The following is a 26,907-nucleotide window of genomic DNA, read 5'->3' as shown; positions in this document are numbered from 1 at the left end:
AAAATTAAACTTGTAGTTATTATAAAGACCATTATGTTTGAAAAGCCTGTGAGGATGATTGTCTTAAAAAAAAGATTTTTTATAATTAATAACATTTCCAAAGAATGCAACCATGGAATTGGAATTAGAACAGAACCACCTGTACTGTTGACTACAGTCAGCAATAAATTTTGTCAATGGTCGTAATCGATGGTCAGCATAGACTCTGTGGGCCAAAGGACCTGTTTCCATGCTACATCTTTATGCTAAGCTAAACTGAATTGCCTGATGTGGGAAACATATTTTATTTGTGTGATAGGATGTGTTTGCTAAGTCAAATCATTTTGGCTGCATTAATAATGAGCTCTGTATTTATGAAATCTTTGATGACACCATTTTGTTGCGTCACCTGTTATATATGTCTTTAGTTGGAAAGGGTTTCGCAACATTCGCAAGGGTTACATTGTCATGGCAAACGTTGACAATTCACAGGTTGATAGTGAGTATTGGGGATAATTGACTGGGGTCTTTAAACCTTCATGCTGCTGTACTGATGGAAAACAGGGTGCTTTTTTTCTTTTCCTGCCACACCTGATGAGTTATTCTGGTATTCTCCATTTTTCTTTCAGATTCCCAGCATCTGTAGCATTTTGCTTTTTCGTTTTTTAATCTGGTTCATTTTAGTTTGCTAACATTATCTACCTTCAAAATAAAGATTAAAAATTGCTTTGTGCTTTAGTAACCACCGAGGTCTCTGATAGCGATTAGCACTACCAATTGCAGTGTACTCACTTTAACTACACAGTGTTCAGCAAGTTGTGGCCCAGGATATCAACAACGGATGGTGTACTGCAGTGAGGTCCACTTTGGCCAAGGCCTTTATTCATATGACCTGCCGTCAACCATGAAGGACAGCTGTCCACAGCCACCACCAGCCAGTGTTCACCGGTGCAACGTGCAGAAATGTCCTCCATCAGCCAGCTGGAGAATGGGAGCCTGGAGCAAGGTACTTTCCATGCAAATCTGGACTTCTTATCCACTTGTACCCATTGATGTTCATTCCTCATGTGCAGCAAAATGGGGAAGATTTAGTCAAGTTCATATTACGACAGAATGAAAGGATTTAACACAGGGTCAGGAACGCCCAGCATTTGCACAGCCCGCACACACAATCGACCGTTTGGAAAACGGGCGGAATGGGTTTGCCATCTTCTGTGAGGCTGCCGGTATTTTCTGCTGGGTGGGAATGGACCATGTCACCGTCTCTCCGCTCCCCACTCACCCGAGCTTCAACACGTGGGGTCGGGATTATGCCGAGCAGAGTTGGGAGCGCTGAGCAGACTCGGCCACCAGCTGAGTTAGTGAAGCTGGCTGGCAGCTGTTCTTCCTGCAGCAGGGATGGAACCCATTCGTAACACAGGGGCTTCCTGTGTTTAATAGCATCCTCTTTTATTCTCGAATGGCGGATATACACTCTTGATAGTTTGTGTAAAAACTGACCTGGTTCAGGGCCAACAGTATTTAAAGTTTACAGCAGTAAAGTAACGACAAGGAATTGGAAGGTTACTGGGTAGCTGTACCAAATAGTGGAATAAGTTGAATTATCAGTTAATTATGCACTGCTTAATGAGCCTCAAAATGAAATCCTCATCTCACCCCTATACTTAACATCAATGACTCTTTTGTACCACCCATTAAGATTGTTTTGAAATGATTTCAGTGCTCAGTGACGTGTGGAATTGGAATAATGGAGAGGAAAGTGCAATGCCTGACTGATGACAGTCTGCCCAGTCAACTGTGCCAACTCAGCCAGAAGCCACTGCCTCACACTCTTTGCTTCAATGATATTTGTAAGTAGTTTTCTTTCCAAATCCTGGGCGGTTGTACGTGTGCGCAATAACGTTAATTGCTCATACGCTTTCAACTCCCAATAAAATCAATTGATTTGTCTTAGCCCGTCACAGAGTTTAATATTCCACTTTTTTGCAGAGCAGGGGCAATCTTTTGTTTCGAATAACACGGGCCATTATGGGAGGGCTATCCACAAAGCTCTGCCAGGGAGTGAACAAGAAGCTGATTCACTCTCTGCCACCACCCCCAGCTGGGGACCAACTTCCCTCGGTTCCAGTGTTTAAACAGGATGCCAGGATTCCCTTACAAACAAATATTTTGGAGCTTAGTTGAAAAAACTAATGTGTTGGCAACAGACTTGAAGTACCAGGGGGCGACTGTAGAAGGATGAGGTAATGAAACTCCAATCAGGGTGCTGCCAAGCAAGGCCTTTCAATGCTCAGTAGCTGATAACACGAGGGGGTGAGAACTGGTGGTCTTGGTTCACATGCTGTGAAGTTGAAGCAATCCTAAAATATGATGACAGCATTGCTGCTCAAAGCAAGCTCTCATTGTGTTGTAAATTATATAATCCCTCTGACTGCTCTCCCATTGATTCACACAGCTGGCAGTCAAAGTGAACATACCTGTCACAGTGAACTGTGCAGGACAGATCTTTTGTGAACAAAGCTAATTCATTTATTTCTCAAAAAGCATACAGGGAGAGAGATTACAATAAACATGTCCCAAGTTGCGAGATCTGAACCCTTTTCTATAACATAAAACCAAAGACTGGAGGTCCCTGCATATTGTAAAGGCCGTGACGGAAGTCCTTTACATTCTTGCTGTTCTCCACAACTTGTGCCTTGCTTAGTAGTATGCTGAAGCACACATCTTGGTGTTTGGAGAGTGCTTGTTACAATGTTGTCCAGCAGACACTCCGGAGAGTGCTGGTTAGTGACTCCCAGAACATGCTCCTTAGTCTGGGAGAGTGTTGGCTATGGTGCCCTACACCACATAGCCTGATCCAGGAGAGCGCTGGTTAGTGGACTACAATACACACCCTGATCATAGAAACATAGAAACATAGAAAATAGATGCAGGAGTAGGCCATTCGGCCCTTCGAGCCTGCACCGCCATTCAATATGATCATGGCTGATCATCCAGCTCAGTAGCCTACACCTGCCTTCTCTCCATACCCCCTGATCCCTTTAGCAAAAAGGGCCACATCTAACTCCCTCTTAAATATAGCCAATGAACTGGCCTCAACTACCTTCTGTGGCAGAGAATTCCACAGACTCACCACTCTCTGTGTGAAGAAATGTTTTCTCATCTCGGTCCTAAAAGACTTCCCCCTTATCCTTAAGCTGTGACCCCTGGTTCTGGACTCCCCCAACATCGGGAACAATCTTCCCGCATCTAGCCTCTCCAACCCCTTAAGAATTTTATATGTTTCTATAAGATCCCCCCTCAGTCTTCTAAATTCCAGCGAGTACAAGCCCAGTCTATTTAGTCTTTCCTCATATGAAAGTCCCGCCATCCCAGGGATCAATCTGGTGAAGGTGATGGATCCCTGGAGATGGCTGGTTGGAGTGTCCCACAACACACACAGGCCAGTCGCTGGCCAACAGCTTTGTGGTCAGAGGAATTGCTCTGTGCAAGGGGTAGGCAGGTCCAACTGAATGGATTATTCAGCAGTTGTTTGACACCATTGGCCAGTTTCCTAAATGTAGGACAGGCAGACCCATGGCACACATTAACTGGGCCTCTGCACATCTCCTGAGGCAGCTACACTCAACCTGGCTCTCACGATTATCTATCCTCACGATAACTTCACGATTATCCATCACCTTTATCTGGACATCCTGTCCTCGTAACATGCCCAACCCTGTACTTCCTGCCCAATTGTTAGACACTCTAGTGAGGGGCAGTTTTGGGGGAATGTGTAATAGAGTGTAGTCATGTGTATCTCACCTGCTCCTTCACCATTGTGTGCCTTTTGTCTCCATAAAACTAGAGTGGGAAACGTACATCCTGTGAATGCAGCCCGTGCTGTGTTGGGTATGTGGAGGCCCTCACAATGCCAAGTGCATTTTATTCCCTTTGTGCTGTCTAGACCCTCCAATGGGTCAAGCAGCCAGATAGATGCTGATGAAATAAAGTCGCGTGGCAGCTCATTGTGTCCACCTCGCTCAGCAAGAAGAACATTTCTGTTGGTGTTTCCCACAGCGAGCACCCAATGCCTTTTCTTCCAATCTCATCAAGGAGCATCCACCCATGACCAGATTGGGCCTTGTAGGGTCTGACATGTAAAATGCCGCTCTTGAAGTCAGCGTTCCCTCACAACAGAGCCTCGTTAGAGACGAGCAGGGTCAAGTCAAGTCAAGTCAAATTTATTTGTCACATACACATACTCGATGTGCAGTGAAATGAAAGTGGCAATGCCTGCGGGTTGTGCACAAAAAGAATTACAGTTACAGCATATAAATAAAGTTAATAAGTTACTAAACATAGCACAAAAAATGTCGACAAAAATTTAGTCTCTGGGGTTATAAAAGTTGACAGTCCTGATGGCCTGTGGGAAGAAGCTCCGTCTCATCCTCTCCGTTTTCACAGCGTGACAGCGGAGGCGTTTGCCTGATCGTAGCATCTGGAACAGTCCGTTACTGGGGTGGCAGGGGTCCCTCATGATCTTGCTTGCTCTGGATCTGCACCTCCTGATGTATAGGTCCTGCAGGGGGACGAGTGTAGTTCCCATGGTGCGTTCTGCCGAACGCACTACTCTCTGCAGGGCCATCCTGTCCTGGGCAGAGCTGTTCCCAAACCAGACTGTAATGTTGCCGGACAGGATGCTCTCTACAGCCCCAGAGTAGAAGCAATGAAGGATCTTCAGCGACACTCTGAATTTCCTCAGTTGTCTAAGGTGGTAAAGGCGCTGCTTAGCCTTACCCACCAGTGCGGCAATGTGCGTTGCCCACGTCAGATCCTCTGCAATGCGGACTCCCAAGTATTTGAAACTGCTCACCCTATACTATTGTGCCAAATCCAATGTTCAGCCATGCTCCCATCTAATGTCCTTGTGAATGATTCCCTTCCACATACAATCATTGCTGTTTTAAAGGTGACGCTTCAGCAAGTTGCAGTGAAATTCAGAAGACAAAAGGAGTGCGAAAGGATGGAGAGTACCTGCTAAAGATTCAAGGCAAAATAATAAAGGTACTGTCGTTACTAACTGTATTTACAAACTGATCAATCTTCGCTCAGAGTCAGGAATATTACTTCATTACATTGATGCTTTGGTTTGCAGATATATTGTGCAGGAATGCATTCCGATAATCCTCGGGAATATGTAACCTTATCCAGTGGAGAGGCAGACAACTACTCCGAAGTCTATGGATACAGGTAAGTCCTTTCATTTCAATTTACTGGGAAGTGATACCTTACTCCCTGGTAAAGCCTGTAAATGGAGTTACAAGTCTTTTCGACATTTCCCCACTGGGTCAAAGAACGAACAAAAAGGCATTTCGAAGTACTTCATCTCACTTGTTCATAATGCTGTAAACATTTTACAATCAAGTGCTTCTTAAAATGTGCCTTCTTGAATCACAGACAAGCAGCATTACTTGTCTGCAGTGAGAATAACAAACAGCAGATGGGTCTAAATTAATTGCTTTGGTGGTTTATCGAGGAATATATGTCAGACAGTCTACGAATCAGCATCTGCAGTTCCTTCCTAGACAGTCTACAAATCTGTTTTTTATCAACATTGGACAGCAGGATTTTTGTGAACACCTTCAACCAGGTGGTACACGCTTCCCATCAACATGTCAGCTGAGAGTCTGCTTCACCACAGCACTGTATTTCCTTCTCTGTGATGCCCATTGCTCTTGAGTTGACTATGACAGCCTCCTTGATTCTACAGCACATAAACTAGTGGTTGTCCTGACTTGCTGGTTGGCCCTGTTTCCATACAGTACAATCATATGGTTCTATGATTCTTGTGCTACCCATCGCTTCTGTGTGTGCATCTTTGGTGCCATGTCACAAAACATAGCACAAGAACAGGCCCATCCTTCGGCCCACAATGTCTGTGCCTAACATGATCCACAGTCCACGGTCTGTGCCTAACATGATGCTAGACAAGCACATAACCCATATTCCTTCATTCCATGCATATCCATGTAGATAGTCCAAAAGTCTTTTACATGCCACTATCATATCTGTTTCAGCTTAATGAGATCCTTCCTATAGATTGGCAGCACTAGAGGAAGGATCTCATTAAGTTGAAACAGATAATAGTTCCATTGGCAATGTAATTGTTTCCATGCACCAGATGTAAGTGGTAGTTCAGCCTTAACCACAATCCATTTCAACCGGAAGAACAACATCATCCCAGGTTATTAATCCAGAGCACAAGGTTTATGTGGTGTATGTAAGCATTGGGTTGTAAGTAGACACAAAATGCTGGAGTAATTCAGCGGGTCAGGCAGCATCTCTGGAGAAAAGGAACAGGTGATAATTCGGGTCGAGATCCTTCTTCAGACCAAGTTGTAAGTGATCACTTGCAGTTCCTCTCCAGGAACGCTGTCTCATGAGGCAAATAACATAAATTGTAAACGCTCTGAATAATCCCAATGCAAAGGTTAGTGGAGGAGATTGATCTGAGTATGAGTGGGGGAAGGATTTTTGACAGTGTTGTTTCTGTTCAGGTTGCGAAATCCTTATGAATGTCCTTATAATGGAAACAGAAGAAAGGACTGTTCCTGCAACAATGATTACCTGGCAACAGGGTACACAGTGTTTCACAGAATACGGGTTAATATCAGCTCAATGCAGATCATAAGTAAGTATTTTTTGCATCAAGTTTTTGGAAAAACTACTGCATTGCAGGATTGGAGAAGATAATGATGGATCAGGAATATGACAAGTTGCACTGGTCGAAATGGCAGGCAGACATTTCTCTGAAGTAGATTTGGATAAGGGAAGGTAGGTTGGTCTAAAATACCAAGCTTGGATCAAGTAAAAGGAAGAATCCATCTTTCCCGGCAGGTCAGAGAACATAAATTGGTAGAGTGTAGCAGTTCAGGAGATATTTGTTGCCCCTTGGAACTCAATGGCTAAACAGTGGGAAAGGTAATTATCTCATTTAAGAAGTACTTGATAAAGGTCTGTTGAGGAAGCCATCGGAGGAGAGATCGGAGGAGAGCTGGGATGCATGATTCCTCTAAATGGTCCTTTTACTACTGACCTGAAATCTGAAATAAAAACAGAATATGCTGGGTCAGGCAGCATCTGCGGGAAGAGAAAGATTTCAATTGGAAGACCCTTCGTAGGAGTTGAAAAGGGCAATATTCTAGTGGAGAATGGGATTGTCTGACCCTGAATGCTGTAGGGCTTTCTGTGTTTTTGGAGTTACATTTGTCCAAACAAGTGTAGGGTGACCGGTCATTATTCAAGACATGTCTTAAATGATGGAAAGTTGTTCGGCAGTTGGATGGTGCTGAACAAACAAAAAAGAAGGCATCTAACAAAAATTAGTAGGAAGTTGGAGGATTGGGTAGCTTTTCGAAACTAAACAAAGACAGCTAAATAAGCAATAAGGGGAGAAAATATGAAAAATGAAGGTAGGCTATAAAAGAGGACACCAAAGGTTTTTATAGATATATAAAGTTATAGATAGGCAAGAGTGGACATTGGACCGTTGGAAAATGACACTAGAAATGTAGTAATGGGGAATAAAGAAATGGTGGATGAACTGAATCAGTTATCTTCATCAGTTTTCACAGTGGAAGACATCAAAAAACGTGTTCATCATGGTCCTCTGACCATGCCACTTTCAGGAAACTATGTGCATGTACTCCTAGATCCCTCTACTCTACAACATTGCCCAGGGCACTACAGTGCAACCTCCTCTGTGTGCCCTGGAGATCTTGCTGTCGTTCATGCCTTGTCGCTGGGGCCATGATAGACAATAGACAATAGGTGCAGGAGTAGGCCATTCGGCCCTTCGAGCCAGCAACGCCATTCAATGTGATCATAGCTGATCATTCTCAATCAGTACCCCGTTCCTGCCTTCTCCCCATATCTCCTGATATGTCCCCATCATCTTCCTGCGCTCCAAATAAATAAAGTCCTAGCCTGCTCAACCTCTCCCTGTAGCTCAGGCCCTCGAGTCCTGGTAATATCCTCATAAATCTTCTCTGCAACATTCTACCTGGGGCAAACATGGATGAGAGGGAGTGTAAGGCAGTATTCCTGGTGAAGACTCAGCCCAATATCAGGTTGATAAATGTACCCAGCCAAGGAACGACGTACTTACGATGGAGGGGAGCGCAACCAAGGCGACCCGATTGATGGGAATAACTTTGCTTTCATAAGTACAGATTTTAACTCTGTGTTAAACTCGAATTTGCAGCAGTGCCAGGAACCTGTAAAACTTCTGTTGTCTGGGCTCGGAAGTTGTACTTTATTGGAGCTGCAGGATTCGGATTCCCCTCAGCAATGAGTTGAGCTGAACCATCACCCAAACTCACGTCATCCCCGATGCAGACATTCCAGTCCCAGTGCAGTGATCGTCTGCCAGCACTGGCTGTCGAGGACCTGGCACAAATATGCTGCTCATTTGTTACACACTTGCTGGAAAAATATATATAATGGCTTCAAGATGGTCCGGAGATGACGCACATGCTCAGAAATGCAGCGTGTTGTAATTTTCCAGCCTTTTCTGGTAATTAGGAAGAATCCATGTGACCAAAAAAACAAATTTGCAAAACAGAAATTAAGCAGTTCATTCAAAAAGGTAGTAAAGTCGTAGAGCGGTACAGCATAGGAATGGCCCTTCAGCCCACCACATCCAAGCCAACCCTTTTGCCCATCAACACTAATGCCATTTGCCTACATTGAATTGTATCCCCTTTGCCTTGTCTAGTTAAGTGTCTGTTTCAATGTCCCTGGCACACAGTAATTGTATCTGTTTCCACCACCTCCGAGAGTCATTGAGTCAAAGAGTGGAAACGGGCCCTTCGGCCGAACTTACCCATGCTGACCAATATGCCCCAACTATACTAGTCCCACTATACTAGTCCCGGGTGTCAGGGGTTATGGGGAGAAGGCAGGAGAAAGGGGTTAAGAGGGAGAGATAGATTAGCCATGATTGAATGGCAGAGTAGATTTGATGGACAGAATGGCCTAATTCTGCTCCTGTCACTTATGACCTTATGAAAGGTTGGGCAGGCGAGAACTTAATCACAGGAGGCAGAGGGGTGATCTCATAGGAGTGAATCAGATCATGACTGAATCAAATCAAGATAGGGTGAATGCACACATGCTTTTACCTAGAATTGGGTAAATAAAAACCAGTGGACATAGGTTTAGGTGAGAGAGGAAAGACGTATGAGGGGCAACCTTTTCACACTGAGGATAGTGAGTATATGGAATGAGCTGCCAGAGGAGGTAGTTGAGGCAGGTACTATAACAACATTTAAAAGGCATTTCAATGGGCACATGTATCGGAAAGGTTTAGGGGGATAAGAGCCAAACACAGGCGGGAGGGACTAGCATAGATGGGACATCTTGGTCGGCATTAGGTTTGCCAACTGTTCCGTATTAGCCGAGACATCCCGTATTCTGGGCTAAATTGGTTTGTCCGCCCTTGTCCCGTATGAGTAGGGTTGCCAACTTCCTCACTCCCAAAGAAGGGACAAAGGGTGACGTCACCGCCCCGCACCCCGGGCTGGGCGACCGCCATTGGTGGAGCGGGAGAACGTGGCCGCTGGCTGGGTGAGGTCACGTGGGACGCAGGGTGGTGATGAACAGGTTGGGTCTTTATTCTTTGGAGCGTAGAAGGTTGAGGGGGGACTTGATAGAGGTTTTTAAAATTTTGAGAGGGACGGACAGAGTTGACGTGGGTAGGCTTTTCCCTTTGAGAGTGGGGAAGATTCCAACAAGGGGACATAGCTTCAGAATTGAGGGACAAAGGTTTAGGGGTAACATGAGGGGGAACTTCTTTACTCAGAGGGTTGTGGCTGTATGGAATGGACTTCCGGTGGAAGTGGTGGAGGCTGGCTCGATTTTATTATTTAAGAGTAAATTGGATAGGTATATGGATAGGAGGGGATTGGAGGGTTATGGTCTGAGTGCAGGTAGATGAGACTAGGTCAGGGAGAATGGTCGGCGTGGACTGGTAGGGCCGGACAGGCCTGTTTCCATGCTGTAGTTGTTATATGTTATATGTTATGTCACCTTGTCCCGTATTTGGGAGTGAGGAAGTTGGCAACCCTAGTCGGCATGGGCAAGTTGGGCTCAAGGGATTATTTATATGACTATATGACTCCCCAATATAATATCCCTTATCTCAAAGCCATAAGGAACCTGCATTAGCTGGAGCTAATCCTTTACACGTTATTGAAGCTTTTCCATCTGGTTCTGTCTCGCTGGGTTATTCTCATTTTTTTCTTTCCACTGTTTTATCAATGAAATTGTGTGGGTTGTGAATATATTGTTTTAAATGCCAAGAGTCAGTATGTGGAATTACTTCACCAGGTCCAATGCAGATTCAGAATATCACGATGAAGGAAAAAGGTTAAAATTTTAAAAGGAGGAAAACAGAGATTAAGGAGAGCACAAGGGAGTCAGAGGTATTTCTGGCAGGAATTACATGCATTGAACTCTGCTCCAAAAATGTACACAGGTGAACGTGTAAAGTAGTATGTACACAGAACTGAATTGGCACTTTGGGGGCATCTATATTTAAAAATAAATTAGTATCAGTGCTGGCCTGATGTAAACAGCGTGAGACACTAACTAACTACCACAGTTAGAGTCATTGAGTCATAGAGCTATATAGCATGGAAACAGGCCCTATGGACAGTCCATTATGGATAGTTCCATTTGCCTGAATTTGTCCACTAAACTGTCTTAAGCATACATCCATCCAAATGGCTTTTGAAAGTCGTAAGTTGGAAGTTGCATAGAGTATAGCGAATGCGATGTTGCTTTTTCCTTTGGTGCCTCCAAATTAGGTTACCGATTGAAAGGCCTGACCAGTGCTGGGTTTGAAAGTGACAATGTAATCCACCTTAATTTCAATGAGGGACAACCTAATTGGAGGGAGAAACAAGGGGAATTGAGTTTGGAATTAAGTCAAGACAAGTTCCATATACCATAAGACGTATGAGCGGAATTAGGCCATTCAGCCCATCGAGTTTACTCCATCATTCGATCATGGCTGATCTATTTTTCCCTCTCAACCTCAGTCTCCTGCCTGACGTCATGAAAATGCAGGGAATGAAGTGATATGGATTACATGCAGGCAGAAGAGTTTAGGTTAATTTGTAAACATGCTTAGCACAGATATCGTGGTCCAAATTGCCTGTCCTATGTTCTATTATCATGTCTTTCGACTACGATGAGGTACATGCACATTAAAAAGTCTGCTGCAACATTGTTTACAGAATGAAAAGAGATCTCACAGAAACCCATAAAATTCTAACAGGGCAAGATGACATTGCCGATGATGGGACTCCAGGTTCAGGGACAAAGTCTCAGAATAGGGGGCATGCCATGTAGAACAGAGATCAGGAGAAAGTTGTTTCTTAGTGCCAAATAGATCAAGAGAGCAAGGCAGGAACAGGGTATGGAAATGATTGATCAGCCGTGGAAATGGTGGAACGTGCCCTCTCTCTTCTGTTCTCTCGGTCTCAACATTTGGAAGCAAGAGGCTGGAGGGAAGAATTGAAACACAGGAGTTAACCCTTGCTGTAGATTACTACTCAGCAGTAATAAGCGCTTCAAAGTATGTTCACTTAGAAAAGATACGTTGGCTGAGTCCAAGTGAAGAAACAAAAATGGTGGACCAAAAGAACTACAAATGCTGGGAGTCCAAAGAAGGGCCTCGACCTGAAACATCACCTATCCGTGCTCTCCAGAGAAGCTGCCTGGCCTGCTGAGTTACTCTGGTGCTTTGTGTCAGGCAGTGGCTGTGGAATAGGACATGTGCTGTGTGACCTGCTGAGCGTTCCAGTTTTCTGTTTTCGTTCCTGTATTGTGGAATTGTGTTTCTGACATCTCCGTTTCTCCAGTTACAGACCTGTACTTTGCTCAGACGTTGCGTGGAAGACCAGTGCCGTTTGCCACAGCCGGAGACTGTTACAGTGCATCCAGGTGTCCTCAGGTCAGCCTCCACCTGCTTTTCTTTCACAAATACTTTATTCCAAAGCAACAACAAACATACAAAGTAGAAACGCGATCAAATCAAAAGCTGCAGTTTACAAACGAAACAGTAATCAAATTAAAATTCCGTCAACTTTGTCAATAATACATTTGACCTCCCGCGGCGACCAGCGTTCACAGAATTCCAACCTCCACCTGCTGGGAGTGGTGTTTACTGATGGACAATTTTCGACTGTGAAAGTACTCGATTGTCGTTTCAAATCCAAATCCAAATCCAAGAGGGAAGTGCAGCCACAAGCTTGTATTATGTCATTATTATTCCAACCAAACTCAAAAAGAGCAGTCATTCGTTGGGGTTGGTTGGAGGAATGAAGAATCAGATCAGTCCCACCTTCAGTAAGCAGACCTCAGTTCAATTAATCAGCCCACACCAAGCTGGAAAGTGTATTGAATGGAGCCATGGAGTCATACAGCAGAGAAATATCCCCTTCAGCCAAACTCGCCCATGCTGATCAAGATACCCTTCTATGTTATTCAACTGTGCCCACATTTGAACCATATCCCCATTAATATTTCCTATCCAGGTACCTGTCCAAATGTCTTTTAAATGTTGTTCTTGTACCTGCCTCAATTACTTCATCTGGCAGCTTGTTCCCTGTACCTGCTACCTTCTTTTGAAAAAGATGCCCCTCAGGTTCCTATTAAACTTTTTCCCTCTCATGTTAAACGTATGGCCTGTGATAAAGACTGTGTGCATTCACCCTTTCTATGCCCCCCATGATTTAATACATCTATATGTTGTCTTCTTAGCTCCAAGTAATAAAGTCCTAGCCTGCCCAATCTCTCCCAATAGTTCAGGACCTAGAATACTGGCAAAATCTTTGCAAATCTTTCATGTCTCTTTCCATTTACACAGCTGTGTGACGGAAACTGAACACAATGCTCCAAGTGCAACCTCACCAATATCTTGTATAGGTTTCGTTTAGTGTACTCTAGTCCAGTTTGGTTTAGTTTAGAGATACAGCTTGGAAATAGGCCACCGTGCTGACCATCGATCACCAGTATATTAGATCCATCTGGGGACAATTCTGGGGACAATTCACAGCAGCCAATCTGCACGTCTTTGTAATGTGCGAGGAAACCGGAGCACCCAGTCCTAGGGAGAACGTACAAAGTCCATACAGACAGCAACCGTAGTCAGGATTGAACCCGGGTCTCTGGCGTTGGAAGACAACAACTCGACCGCTCAGCCACTGTGCCGCCCAGTGCGACTGCAACCGAACATCCCAACTTCTATACTCAGCACAGGTATAAGAAACTGCAGATGATGGTTTACAAAAACAAAATAACTAAGTGGTGGAATTTCTTAGCGGGTCAGGCAGCATCTCTGGAGAACATGGATAGGTAACATTTTGGAGCGGAATTTTCCTTCAGACTGATTTTAGGGTGTAGAAGAAAGCTGGAGGGGCAAGACAAAGCCTGGTAGATAACAGGATGATACAGGTGAGAGGGGTACCTATTTTAGGTAACTACACAACTCCCCCCTCTCCATTCTCCCCCACACCCAACTGCACCCCACATGGACACACTTATTTCTCCCCTCCCCCTCCTCTTCCACCTATATTCTTTCCTCCAACTTAGCAATTTGCAATCCTCAATCCTTTTGTCTCACATCTTCTGTCTTTTCATTCTATTACCTGCCAGTCTTTGACTTCCCGTGCTCTCTTCCAGCTTCCTTCACCATACCCCTCCCCCCCCCCCCCTACAATCTGAATGAAGGGTCCTGACTTAAAATACAATCTGAAATGTTCTCCAGAGATGCCACCTGACCCGTTGAGTCCCTCCAGCACTTGTGCCTATTTTCTTATACTTAGTGCACTGCCTGATGAAGGCCAGCATCCCAAATGCCTAAACCCATTGCACAATTTTCAGGAAAATATGTACTTTCCCTCTGTTCTATAACTGTTTGTAACAATTATCAGATGGGCAGCATGGTGGGGCAGAGGTAGAGTTGCTGCCTTACAGCGCCAGAGACCTGGGTTCGAACCTGACTTTGGGTGCTGTCTGTACGGAGTTTGTACGTTCTCCCCATGACCTGTGCGGGTTTTGTCCGGGAGCTCTGGTTTCCTTCCACACTTTAAAGCCGTACAGGTTTATAGGTTGATTGGCTTTGTATAATTGTAAAATTGTCCCTAGTGTGTGTAGGATAGTGTTAATCTGCGAAGATTAACACTATCCTACACACACTAGGGACAATTTTACAATTGTTGGTCGGTGCGGACACAGTGGGCCGAAGGGCCTGTTTCTGCCCTGTGTCTCTAAACTAAACTAAAACTAAAGGTGTAAGTTGGGGTTGACTAGAATAACTGTGATTTTAAATTCCTGGCACTTTGATGACGTTTACGTTGGAACCATTTCACAAAGGAATAGATTGTGGGATAAAATTCGTTTGGATCCTGTTTGAAGTGTTAGAGGCAAGCGTGGGTCGCCGTAAGCACAGCAACACATTAGTGGTGATTCATTGAGAGCCCAGAAGCATTGAGTTGCCCTGACTTTGTATGTGAAAACAAGCATCCGCTTTGAGGTTTTAAAAGTTTACACAGAGCTGTTCCCAGCATGGTGGAATCCTGGGTTCAGCGAAATGTCATAGGCCACTGCTGCAGAGGTCCCCAGGAAGCTGCATGGACAATGATGTTTATTTGATGAAACGGATAACAAAAGAGGTGCCTGACGGAGTTGGTCTTTATCTTTGTGAGAAGACACCTGCTGGGGGCTCTAATGAATGAGAGGCTTTTGGAGGTCACCCGTTTACTGGCTGCAGGGGTTGACCTGCAGAAGGTTTCAAAGTAATATCAGCTCACCAGCTGAAGCCACCCTGTAGTGAACTCTTATCTCCATCAATTAAACACAGCTTCCAGAAGCAAAGCTGAGCAAATGCCCACATTGTGATAGCACTAGTCAAAGAAAAATAAAGGGTCGAGTTTTTTGGATGTTTATTTGTCCTATCCCTCCTACTTTTCTTGGGCCGTGCAGTTAGTACCAGTCTCACGTTCTGTTGAATATTTGGTGTGCACCATTTAGCACTGCTCAGGGCCAAGTAGCTGATGACACATTTATTAACTGGTCACCTCATTTCGCAATCTGCTGTGGGGTTTTTCAGTCTGAAAATAAAATAACTTCGGCTCTGAATGGGGTGAATAACTTCTAATGCACTGAGATTTTAGTCTGAGGACCCCAGCTGGAAACTGCTGAGAAACTCTGTCCTGGAGCACTTTCCCAGGCAACTGCAAATATCCCACGTCAGTAACCACTTCACACTCAGACCTTTCAGAGCGTTTTAACCTCTCCATTAAAAATAGAGTTTGTTAGAGGCACTAGTTATAACGTCCTAACCATTTCTCATCACAGTGAGTTGTATAAAATCATGTGTTGGTTTATTATAAACAGCTCAGTTATAATATTCTCCCCCCAAGCTAAAGTCAACTTACAATTGTGGGGAGCAGAAAGTTTGCAGTGAACAATTGTGTTAAAATGTGAACTCATTTCAGGATTTGTTTTTAGATGGCATCTTTTTAAATGCTGGGCTTTGATTGTTTAATTTAGTTTTGTTTTTTAGTTTTAGAGATGCAGCGTGGAAACAGGTCCTTCGGCCCACCGAGTCCTCACCGACTAGCGATCCCCGCGCATTAACACTACCCTACACACACTAGGGAAAATCGACACTTATACCAAGCCAATTAACCTACAAACCTGTATATCTTTGGAGTTTGGAAGGAAACCGGAGATCTCGGAGAAAACCCACGCGGTCACTGGGAGAACGTACAAACTCCGTACAGACAGCGCCCTTAGTCAGGATCAAACCTGGCTCTCTGATGATGCAAGCGCTACAAGGCAGCAACTCTACAGCTGCGTCACCGTGCCGCCCCTTAACTAAGAAACATTTAACAGTCCAAAGCGAACAGTGCCATGATGGGCAACTTGCGTTTTGTAACAGTAATACAGGATTCTGTAAATACCACACTCATCTATGTTGCACTGAATTTTGTCCAATTAACTCCTCACAAGATTTCATGATGAAATAAGCTCAGCGCACCTAATCAGGCCAGCTGCTTCTGTTATCAGACGTGGCTATCCGAAAAAATAACCATTGAAGGGGTCCACACTAGAGAGTCAAGAGAGAGAGTTAATAATGTTTTCTTGTCATGTGACCTGAAACAGAACAATGAAATTCTTACTTGCAGCAGCACAACAGATATTTAAACATAGTACTCTGTAAACACCATAATATACAACAACAAAAAGTTTATACATACATACATACATACATATATATATATATATATATAAATATAAAACTCTAACAAAGAAACATGCAATAAAAGTACAAAGACAAAAATAGTGTCCCCAGGTCTATGTAGTTCATAGCTTATTTGGAGCTTGTAGTGTTTAGTAACCTGATGGCTGCAGGGAAGAGACTGCTCCTGAACCTGGGTGTTACAGTTTTCAGGCTCCTATACCTTCTTCCCATTGGCAGGAGTGAAATGAAAGTATGGGTGGGATAGTGTGGGTCTCTGATGAGGCTGGTTGCCTTTTTGAGAGAGCAACTCCTGTAGATTTCTTTGATGGTGGGGAAGTCAGTGCCCGTGATGAACTGGACAGTTTTCACCACTTTTTGCAATGTTCCTGGATGTTTAAGTAGCTGAACCAGGCCGTGATGCAACCAATCAATATGCTCTCAACTGTACACCTATAGAAGTTCAAGAGAGTATTCATTGACATACCAAATCTCCTCAAACTTCTTAGGAAGTAGAGGCGTTGCTGGGCTTTCTTTATGAGTGCAACAATGTGTGGATCTTCAGAGATGTGCACACCCAGCAATTTGAAGATTTTGACTCTCCACCACAGTTGCCTCGGTGAAGACAGGTTTGCGGGTCCTCGTCCATCCTCTTCCAAAAGTTCCTTGGTTTTACTGACATTGAGAGCAAGGTTGTGGTTCGGTCACTAACTAATGTCGAAGATAGACACTAAAAAGCTGGAGTAACTCAGCGAGTCAGGCAGCATCTCTGGAGAAAAGGAATAGGTGAAGTTTCCGGTCGAGATCCTTCTTCACACTGAGAGTCAGGGGGAAGGGAAACGAGAGATATAGAAGGTGAGATATAGAACAAATGAATGAAAGATAACGAATAAAATAAAGAGTGATAAAGGAAACAGGCCATTGTTAGCTGTGTGCAAGGTGAAAACGGGTTACAGGCTACAAGACTCAACAAGACGACTTTGAAGCTGGTACGACTTGGGTGGGGGAGGGATGGGGATGCAGCTAATAATGTCATAACGAATGTTAGTCCAATAATAACTAATGTCAGTCAGTTTGGATGTGAATAGTGAAAGAATAGCAGTGTTTCAGCTCACTTATTCACAAGATTGGCAAGGGATTGAGTTGTTAATGGACATTACAAATCACCAGCTCCCTGATATGGGAGTTTTATTTTGTGGATTCCGTTCATTCACCCAAGTTGAACTTCCTGCTCTCCACATCCATTGTTCAATTGTTGTTTTGTGTTTGAGGTGTTTAATTACTAGGAAGAACATACCCTGAAGCCCCAGTGTGCTCAGTGTCCACAAATGGAAGGCATTGTTTGTGCCTGCCAGCTCCTAAACACTATCTTCCAGTCAAGTCTATAGTTGCCAGGTAATTATTTTCACCATAATTACCAGTACAGAGGCAGAGCGGTGGATGTGTGGAATTGTCTTTGGATAAGCTCACATCCTCAAATTCACACCCTATAAAAGTAGAGTCAAAAGAATCCACTGTCATTTTTCAGACTGAATCAAACAACTAAGAATGACAACGTGTGGGAAGGAACTGCGGATGGTGGTTTATATCGAAGATAGACACAAAATGCTGGAGTAACTCAGCGGGACAGGCAGCATCTCTGGAGAGAAGGAATGGGTGACGTTTTGGCTCAAGGTTTACGAGGATGGTGCCAGCACTCGAGGGTTGAGCGACAGGAAGAGGTTAAGCAGGCTAGGACTCCATTCCGTGGAGCGCAGGAGGATGAGGGGTGATCTTATAGAGGTGTTTAAAAACATGAGAGGGATAGATACAGTAGATTGCAAGAGTTTTGCGCCCAGTGTAGGGGAATTGAGAACCAGAGGACATTGGTTAAGGTGAGGGGGGAAAGATTTAATAGGAATCTGAGGGGTAACTATCTCACGCAAAGGGTTGTAGGTGTATGGAACAGGCTGCCAGAAGAGTTAGTTGAGGCAGTTACATGGTTAGGACTGGTTTAGAGGGATATGGGCCAAACGTAGGTAGGTTGGACTAGTGTAGATGGGACATGTTGGCTGGTGTGGGCAGGTTGGGCTGAATGACCCGTTTCCACGCTGTAAGATTCTTTGACTTTGACTCTATCTAAACACCAACTAAACTACAAACTGTCTTGGGTGCATTAAAGACTTTGTGGGGGGTGAGTTGATTTTTTAAAATATATTGAACTTTTTCTTTATAGTGCTGACTATGTGTACAGTGTGTTATGCTGTTATGCTGCTGCAAGAAAGAATTTCAATGTTCTGTTTTTGGTACATATAACAATTAAAAACCCTGAAACCCTTGTGTCTCTTGAGTCAGGGTGGGGGGGGGGGGGGGGTTAGCTGGGGAGGTTCATTTGTCCAATGGGCTGGGCTGCATCCACAAATTCTCTGTAATTGTCATCTTGGGCAAAGCAGTTGCTGTACCAAGCAAGTTGTGATGCATCCCGATAAGATGATTTTGATGGTGCTTATATTTTATAAGATGTGTCATTTAAAGCTTAATTGCACCTAATCACGTTGTTATTGATGTTTAACAAATTGTTTTTCAGGGACAATTTAGTATTAACTTAAGTGGGACAGGGCTGAAGATTGCAGAAGCTTCAAAATGGATTGCACAAGGAAACTATGCAACTGTCAATGTACAAAGGTCACAGGTATGTGTCAGAAATTGCTTAAAGTTTTATATTTTGTCAAAAGCAGAGCATGAATCTTACTTTTTTTCAAACATTTTGTGGTTTTATTAAAGAATTAGAAAGTGGATAAGAAGCTAGAAACTCTGATTTTGATTTCCTTATTCAAGTGCTGTGGCCAGTTTTAAGATGTAGGAAGGAACTGCAGATGCTGGTTTAAACCGAAGAGAGCCACAAAATGCTGGAGTAACACAGTGAGACAGGCAGCATCTCTGGAGAGAAGGAATGGGCGACGTTTCGGGTTGGGACCCTTCTTCAGACTGAGTTACTCCAGAATTTTGTGTTTATCGCCAGTTTTAATATCTTGTGGAAGGTGGCTGAGATTAATGCAGAGTTGGGGATTGAGGTGAGAGATTGGATGATCAGTGAGGTCAGCAATTTAGTAATTGATGCCAGGACCTTTGAGGGTATCAATTGTGGAATAGGCAACCATCAGCAGCACATTTTAAATCCAGTGACTTTGACAGTTTTCCATGTCAAATTTGGAAATTTTACTATTTCCAATCATTTGAACAGTACAAAGGATGTACACTGCTTCGTGCCACTGGAACTCATTGTGAGTTCCTTGTGAAGAACCTAAAGCCAACAAGAACATAAATTCAATCTTGGATTGCTCTGAAAATAGTTCCAAGCCAGCAGATTGTCCTTTCACCTCTCCTGTTTCGTTTTGCATTCTATCCAGGTAAAACACACCATGCATGAGTATATCAGTGGGAAAATAGAAAATAAAGAGCGCAAGGTATAGTGTTGCAACTACAGAGAAAGTGCAGATAAAAAAAATGCAAGGGCTGCAACAAGGTAGATTGGGAGATCAGGAACTCATTGCTAGCATATATGAAGTCCATTCAAGAGTCTGATAGGAAGCTGTCTTAAATCTGGTGGTATATACTTTCAAGCACTTGTATTTTCTGCCCAACGGGAGAGGGGAGAAGAGGGATTGACCAGGGTGTGAGTGGCCCTTGGTTATATTGGCTGCTTTCCCTCCTATATCGATGTTATGACGGTAAAGAAGGCATGCCATCATCATTCGGGGTATTGAGTGTAAAAATTGGAAAGTCACGTTGCTGCTACGAGAAACTTTGGTTTGGCCACATTTGGTGTGGTGTAGATTAGTCTAGTTTAGTTTAGTGATACAGCATGGAAACAGGCCCTTCTTCCCACGGAGTCCACGGCGACCATTGATCACCCGGTCACATTAGTTATCCCACTACACACTATGGGTAAATTACAGAGGCCAATTAACCTACACACCCACCAGTCTGTGGCAGTGCTGTGTGGTTCTGGTTGCAGCAATTCAGGAAGGACGTGGAGGCATTGGAGAAGGCGCAAAAGAGGTTTACCAGAATGTTGCCTGGATTCAATGTTTCCCCCTCTCATCTTAAATATATTCTCTCTAGCTAATGTTCTGAGCCATTGTTATTCTACTGACCACCAATGAAACAGTTGCCCTGTTTATGTGACTGCTGCTTGCAGGACTTGGCCCTGTGCATGTTGAGTGCTTGGTATCTCACAATTGTCAATTCAGTCCTGACCAGCTCCTGTCTACGATCTCGGGGAGTTCCAGTTTCTCCCACATCCCAAAGACGTGCTGTTTAATTCTCCACTGCAAATTGTCCTTTCCATACATAGCTGAGAGAAGAATCGGAGCATTGGGGATGTAAGTTCACAAGTTTACAAGTTATAGGAGTAGAATTAGGCCATTCGGCCCATCAAGTCTACTTCGCCATTCAATCATGGTTGATCTCTGCTTCCTAATCCCATTTTCCTGCCTAATCCCCATAACCCTTGACACCCGTTCTAATCAAGATTTTGTCTCTGCCTTAAAAATATCCACTGTCTTGGCCTCCACAGCCCTCTGTGGCAATGAGTTCCATAGATTAACTACCCTTTGACTAAAGAAGTTTCTCCTCGCCTCCTTTCTAAAAGAGCACCCTTTAATTCTGAGACTATGACCTCTGGTCCTAGACTCTCCCACCAGTGGAAGCATCCTTTCCACATCCACTCTGTTATGCCTTTCATTATTCTGTAAGTTTTAATGAGGTCCCCCCTCAACCTTCTAAACTCCAGCGAGTTGCTAACCCACCCATTCCTGGAGTTGTTCTTGTAAACCTCCTCCGGACCCGCTCTCGAGCCAGCACATCCCAAGTTGATGGGGAAGTGAGAAGATTGGGTGTCGGGCCAGTTGGCAAGACCCTCTGACTCTGTTACTACAGTGGTTGCACTTCACACATAACTCACTGGCTACACGATGTGTTCCAAGTGTGTTTACAACACTGACACTTTTCAAACTTTCTTTCTGCTTTAAAGGACGGGACGAAGGTCTATGGAAAGTGTGGAGGTTACTGTGGGAAATGTGTCCCCCAAAGCAGCACTGGCCTCCTCCTGAAAGTGCAGTAAAAGCCTGCCTGGGTGTGGAGTGAAGATGCAGTGACTGACCGAATGAAAAGACCACCCAGCGGAACGCAGACTGATGGATGGATGGATGGATGGATGATGCCGAGAGGACCAGTCCGATTTTCAGCATTCTCTATCAATGCCAGGGTGCAAGAACGTTCTATTACAAGCTGGGAGAGAATCTGCACATCAGCCTGTAGCTAAAACCATCTCCTTTCTTCCGGCCGTCATGTGTTGTGGGTTGGGACAGGAAGAACATAATTGGATAATCAGTTGGCACCAACTTTAGCCACAGCTCTGTGCTTGTTCCAATTCATGTCGCTTTGCAAATCATTCCCATCAAGTTCACTTTGAAACCATGGCACGAGCAGAAACAATGGATCGTTGAACACACCTGGACACCTGGACTATTCCTCTGTTAATCAAGACCCATACTCGTACACTCAAATTACTGACCAGCACACAGGCTGGCTGCACTCCACACAAGACTCATCGAACCCCTCGCTCTTCATCTACCCCCTCAGCATTAGTTTATTTAGTTTAGTTTAGCGATACAGCGCAGAAACGGGCCCCTTGACGCTTCGAGTCTGCACCGACCAGCGATCCCCGCACATTAACACTACCCTATACACACCATGGACAATGTACATTTTTGACTTCTCCAGTACTTTTAACAGCATCCGGCCTGCACTGCGATGGAATAAACTGACGAGGATGCGGGTGGATGCTACATTGGATCGCCAACTACCTGACTGGACTATGCCAGGCTACGGAACTGTGTCTTGGACATGGTAGTGAGCAACACAGGGGCCCCACAGGGACGGTCCTCTCTCCCTTCCTGTTCACCATCTACACCTCGGACTTCAGATACAACTCGGACTCCTGCCGCCTGCAGAGGTTTTCGGATGACTCTGCAATTGTGGGCTGCATCACTGAGGGGTGGGAAGCTGAATCCAGAGCAGTCGTCAATGACTTTATTGAGAGGTGTGGGCTGACTCACCTGCAGCTTAACACCAACAAGACTTAGTGGTGGACTTTAGGAGGAGGAACACCCTGACCCTTGTCTCCATCAAGGGTGTGGATGTGGTTTACCAAGGAGTACAAGTACCTTGGAGTTTACCTGGACAATAAACTAGACTGGTCCAGGAACACTGAGGTCCTGTATAATAAGGGACAGAGCCATCTGTACTTTCTGAGGAGGCTCCGGTCCTTCAACATCTGCAGTAAGATGCTGCAGATGTTCTATCAATCGATGGTGGCCAGTGCCATCGTCTACGCTATCATGTGCTGGGGTAGCAGGGTGAAGGCCGTGGACGCCAACAGAATTAACAACAAGCCCATCAGGAAGGTTGGCTCCGTCCTGGGAGTGGAGTTGGATTCATGGGAGGTGGTCTTGGAGGGGAGGATGCTCCTCAAACTGCGGAGCATCTTGGACAATACAGCTCACCCCCTCCATGACACGTTGGTCAACCTGAGGAGGTCAACCTTCAGCAACAGACTGGTTCCACCAAGATGCAGTACAGAACGCCACAGGAGATCCATTATCACTGTGGCTATCAAACTGTACAACTCCTCCCCCTTCTGTCGTGGGGCAGACTGACTCCCCTTCTCCCCATTCCCAATCTTTGCACATTCCCACTCCTGGATTTTCCACTCGTCACTTTAATTTCATGGTTCATGTACCTTGTTGGGTTTTATGACCGTTGGCAGACCAATTTCCCTCCTGGGATAAATAAAGTTCTATCGTATCGTATCGTATCGTATCGTATCTCATTTATACCAAACCAATCAACCTACAAACCTGTACATCTTTGGAGCGTGGGGGGAAACCGAAGATTTTGGAGAAAACCCATGCGATCACGGGGAGAACATACAAACTCCATACAGTTAGCAGCAGGATCGAACCTCTACCACTGCGCCACCGTGCTGCCCCACAGAGGATTGCTTTTTTTGTGCTTCTTGCCTCACTCACATTGGCCTTTCCCAGTGATGGTGCCAGGCATCAGGGAGTAATGTTCCAGCAGTCTCGGAGCAAAGTTCACGGGTCATTAGCTCGTCCACTACTGATGCATCGTTTGTATTCCCATTCCAAATCGCTTTACAATGCCACTGTCTGCCAAAGAGCTCCATCTTCATTCCATTACTTTGTTGGACAATAGTCATAAAGACTCATGGCTATTAAAAAAAACCACACTAAGACATTCAGTGTCAGAAAATGAACACTCACTGCATTTTCTAACCTTTGCCGTATTTTGAGATGGGTTCTTTTGAATTTAAAGAAATTGAAAAACCAGGATTACGTTAGAAGTTATCACGTTGATTACGACCCCTCTTGGGTTATGAACCAAATATCCTACAGTGCGCTCCTGGGAACAGCCTGAAGTCTTCATATCACCAAAGTAACATGTAACTCCTCCAGTGAAATACAGGTAGCTACAAGGAGAATGGCAAAGTCGTCAAGAGTCTGCAGTGAACACTGGCTTGAGTGGAAAAGATACCTGTCAGCAAAAGATGTATATAAGAGATATATTTTGTTACATTGTAAAATATTCATACACCGTCCTATTTATTACAAGATGTCTTGTACATATGCTATTAGCTACTAAAATTGGATCAAATAAGGACTACTGCCCTCTCAACACCTTTTTTTCTATATTGTTGGTATTTCTGTGCGCAAGGTGTTGAAAGGGAGGCGATACGATTTTATTACTCTTTTGTAACTACCTGTTGTGAACTCTCTAATATTACACTCACAAATATTCAATCTGCAATATCAGTTGAACTAATAGGCTGTGCCATGCGTTTACACTAATGGAAGTTTTGCAAGCTAATGTCAAGATGATGATACCCTACACACTAACAAGTGTGAGCTGAATTGGCCAAAGTATCAATCTGCTTCATGGTGCTATTAACTAGTGATCTCTGCAGTTATATTCACTCGGATATGTACTGCTCATAGATTACACAGGCTGCAATAATCTACTGCAGAATCCTTGAAGACAACAGCCTTCTGTCTGATACCATTTAGTAACATCAAGACTATATTTTCTGATAACATTAAGAGATTTTATTGTAATATTTGTATAGAATTTACTACCTCTTTCAATGGTGATATTATTGCTAACCACATGACTTTATATCAACATAACGTTGGTACTTGGGCTACATTACTATGGAATTGGAAGGGTACTGAACTCCTCTCAATGTGTAGACTGCCACCTTAAGGAACAGCTTGTGGAGTTAAACTGAAATTGAAATGGGGATGCAAAAGACCGTAGTTGTTGGTATCTGAAACAACAAATAAGTGCTGGAGGAACACAATGGGTTGAGCAACATCTGTAGAGGGAAAGGAGGGTTGCCATTTCAGGTCAAGACTCCACATCAGGAGTCCGAACCAAAACATTAACTACCCCTTTACCTCCACGGATGCTGCTCAATCTGCTGAGTTCCTCCAGCAGTTTTTCTTTTTGGAATTGCAATGGAATCAGATTCATTTCTTCAACCCGAGCCAGAATAACAGTGACTTCTCCAGCCCCCGACCATCATCTATTGTTTGTTCATTCGATTTATTCAGACACACGAGAGCCCGAAACATCTGTGTGCTCCCTCCGTCGCAGGATACAGATGTCTCAAGGGGCCACATATCACAAAGAACAGCAGGCGTGGCCAGGTTATCTTCACAGGCAGTGTCTGAGGGTCAGATCCAAACATCTCCTCCTTGAACATACTGCTTGTGCATTCCATAGCAGAGGTCACAACAACTGGAGTCTCATCTGTGTCGAGCACAGCAGGTCTGCAGCTTCCCTGTTGGGCCTGTACTGAGGGCTGATAGAGGCACTGAATTGTGGCTGGCACCTGAGGTCAGTCGGGTAGAGGGAAAACCTTGCTTTTGAATTCCCACAGGAATTATTGTCTTGGGACTGACAAGGTATTGAGGATTTGTTTTGCTGATGTAACCTGTATGTTATGATGAACTGATGTCTACCAATGACCTCTGACCACTCGTGTATAAAACCTACCATTGCGCAAGGCAATTCTCCGTAAAGAAAATGTAAACTGGGACAGATTTAACATGTCAGCTCTTCACCAGCTATGCTTTAAACCCCTGGTGAAAGTGAAACTTCTACTAACATTTGATGCTCTCGCTTGGTGTCTCCCGACAAGACAACAGGGTTTTGTCATTCCTGCAACCCAATTGTAATCATGAATTAGTCTGGATATACCTTTCTTACGTAGCGCAAGACTCAGGCATGTGAAACATATTCAATATTTGTTTAACAAATTATGACATAGCTTGGAAATTAACAAATCAGTATAATTTTTGTTTAACAATTCTCGGTCAGTTATTTTAATAGAGGTATTAATTATTATTTTAAATGAGCTTGCCACTCGGAAATTAGTATAAATATTAATCATTTGGCAGCTGTTGGGTCCAACAGTGAGTTGGAGCGGATTTTGAAATGCCGAGTACAAATCAACATGATCCTTTCTTTATATGCATGCTGGAAAAGCACTAAGATGAGTAGCTTTACTATTACAGCAGGTTAACAGAAAGCCGCATTCTGCCTTTCTGAATATAACTAAAGCTAATGCATCATGAACCTTAGTTTAATGTCTCCATCATTAGCATTGCAGATCAAATGATGATGAACAGGACATTCAGTAATGCTGGATAGAGCTACACCCAACATCATTAAAATCTCAGCTCGTGAATTTCATGGAAGTATTTCGATGCACAGTGAGGTTGTCTTGTTTGCCTTTCAGTTCTGTGGGCTGTGAGGTGACCGATGAGGCGAGTGTTGGACTGGCAGATGCTGGGGTAGTTTGTGCTGTGGTGTACTCTTCAATGCCAGGCTTCCCCTTGCTGTGGATGAAGGAACTTCTCAGTCCCATCTCTAGTGCTACCGCTTTCTCTCTCTTTCTGAGTTCTGCAGTTCTCTGACTGAGGTTGGAGCAGTGCTGTCAGTTAAACAGTTTCCCATTTGCCCTGCAGATCAGTTCAAAGGTTTCAAAGGTCTTTTATTGTCACCTGCACCAATTAAGGTACAGTGATATATGAAATACCATACAGCCATACGATAAAAAAAGTTACAAGACGCACAACTGCATAACAGTAAACGTAAACATCCACCACAGCGGGTTCCCCACATTCCTCACTGTGATGGAAGGCAAAAAAGTCCAATCTACTTCCTCTTTACTCTTCCGCGGTCAGGGTGGTCAAAGCTCCCGCATCGGGGTGTTCAAAGCTCCCGCGTCAGCGCTGTCAAAGCTCCCGCGTCGGGGCAGTCGAAGCTCCTGTGACGGGGCGGTCAGAACTCCCGTTTCGGGGCGGTCAAAGCTCCCGTGTCGGGGCGGTCAAATCTCTTGCGGCTTGGAGTTCCCGAAGTCGGTCTCTGACCAGAGAACACGAGCTCCATGATGTTAAGTCCGCAAGCACCCACGGTTGGAGCTCCGAGGTCGATCCCTGGCAAAGGCATCGTGAGCTCCGTGATGTTAAAGTCCCGTAGGCTCCCCGTGGTGGAGCTCTCAAAAG

General features: G+C 44.3%; 1 protein-coding gene across 1 annotated transcript in view; it reads left to right on the top strand.

Annotated features, from left to right (window-relative positions):
- The window catches only part of LOC144603602 (A disintegrin and metalloproteinase with thrombospondin motifs 20), a 272,822-nt gene extending 251,190 nt beyond the window's left edge, over positions 1–21,632 (top strand). Inside the window, exons 32-39 of the mRNA XM_078417074.1 lie at positions 785–985; positions 1,700–1,829; positions 4,931–5,025; positions 5,117–5,211; positions 6,519–6,652; positions 11,889–11,980; positions 18,840–18,944; positions 21,288–21,632. Of these exons, the coding sequence (XP_078273200.1) occupies positions 785–985; positions 1,700–1,829; positions 4,931–5,025; positions 5,117–5,211; positions 6,519–6,652; positions 11,889–11,980; positions 18,840–18,944; positions 21,288–21,377 (942 nt within the window). The 3' untranslated portion in view covers positions 21,378–21,632. The remainder of the gene's footprint in view (positions 1–784; positions 986–1,699; positions 1,830–4,930; positions 5,026–5,116; positions 5,212–6,518; positions 6,653–11,888; positions 11,981–18,839; positions 18,945–21,287) is intronic.
- The last annotated feature ends 5,275 nt before the right edge of the window (positions 21,633–26,907 follow it).

Source organism: Rhinoraja longicauda, chromosome 20, assembly GCF_053455715.1.
Source record: "Rhinoraja longicauda isolate Sanriku21f chromosome 20, sRhiLon1.1, whole genome shotgun sequence".
In the NCBI taxonomy this organism is placed as follows: domain Eukaryota; kingdom Metazoa; phylum Chordata; class Chondrichthyes; order Rajiformes; family Arhynchobatidae; genus Rhinoraja; species Rhinoraja longicauda.
The sequence above is the reverse complement of the archived record's forward strand: the minus strand, read 5'-3'. Positions and strand labels throughout refer to the sequence as shown.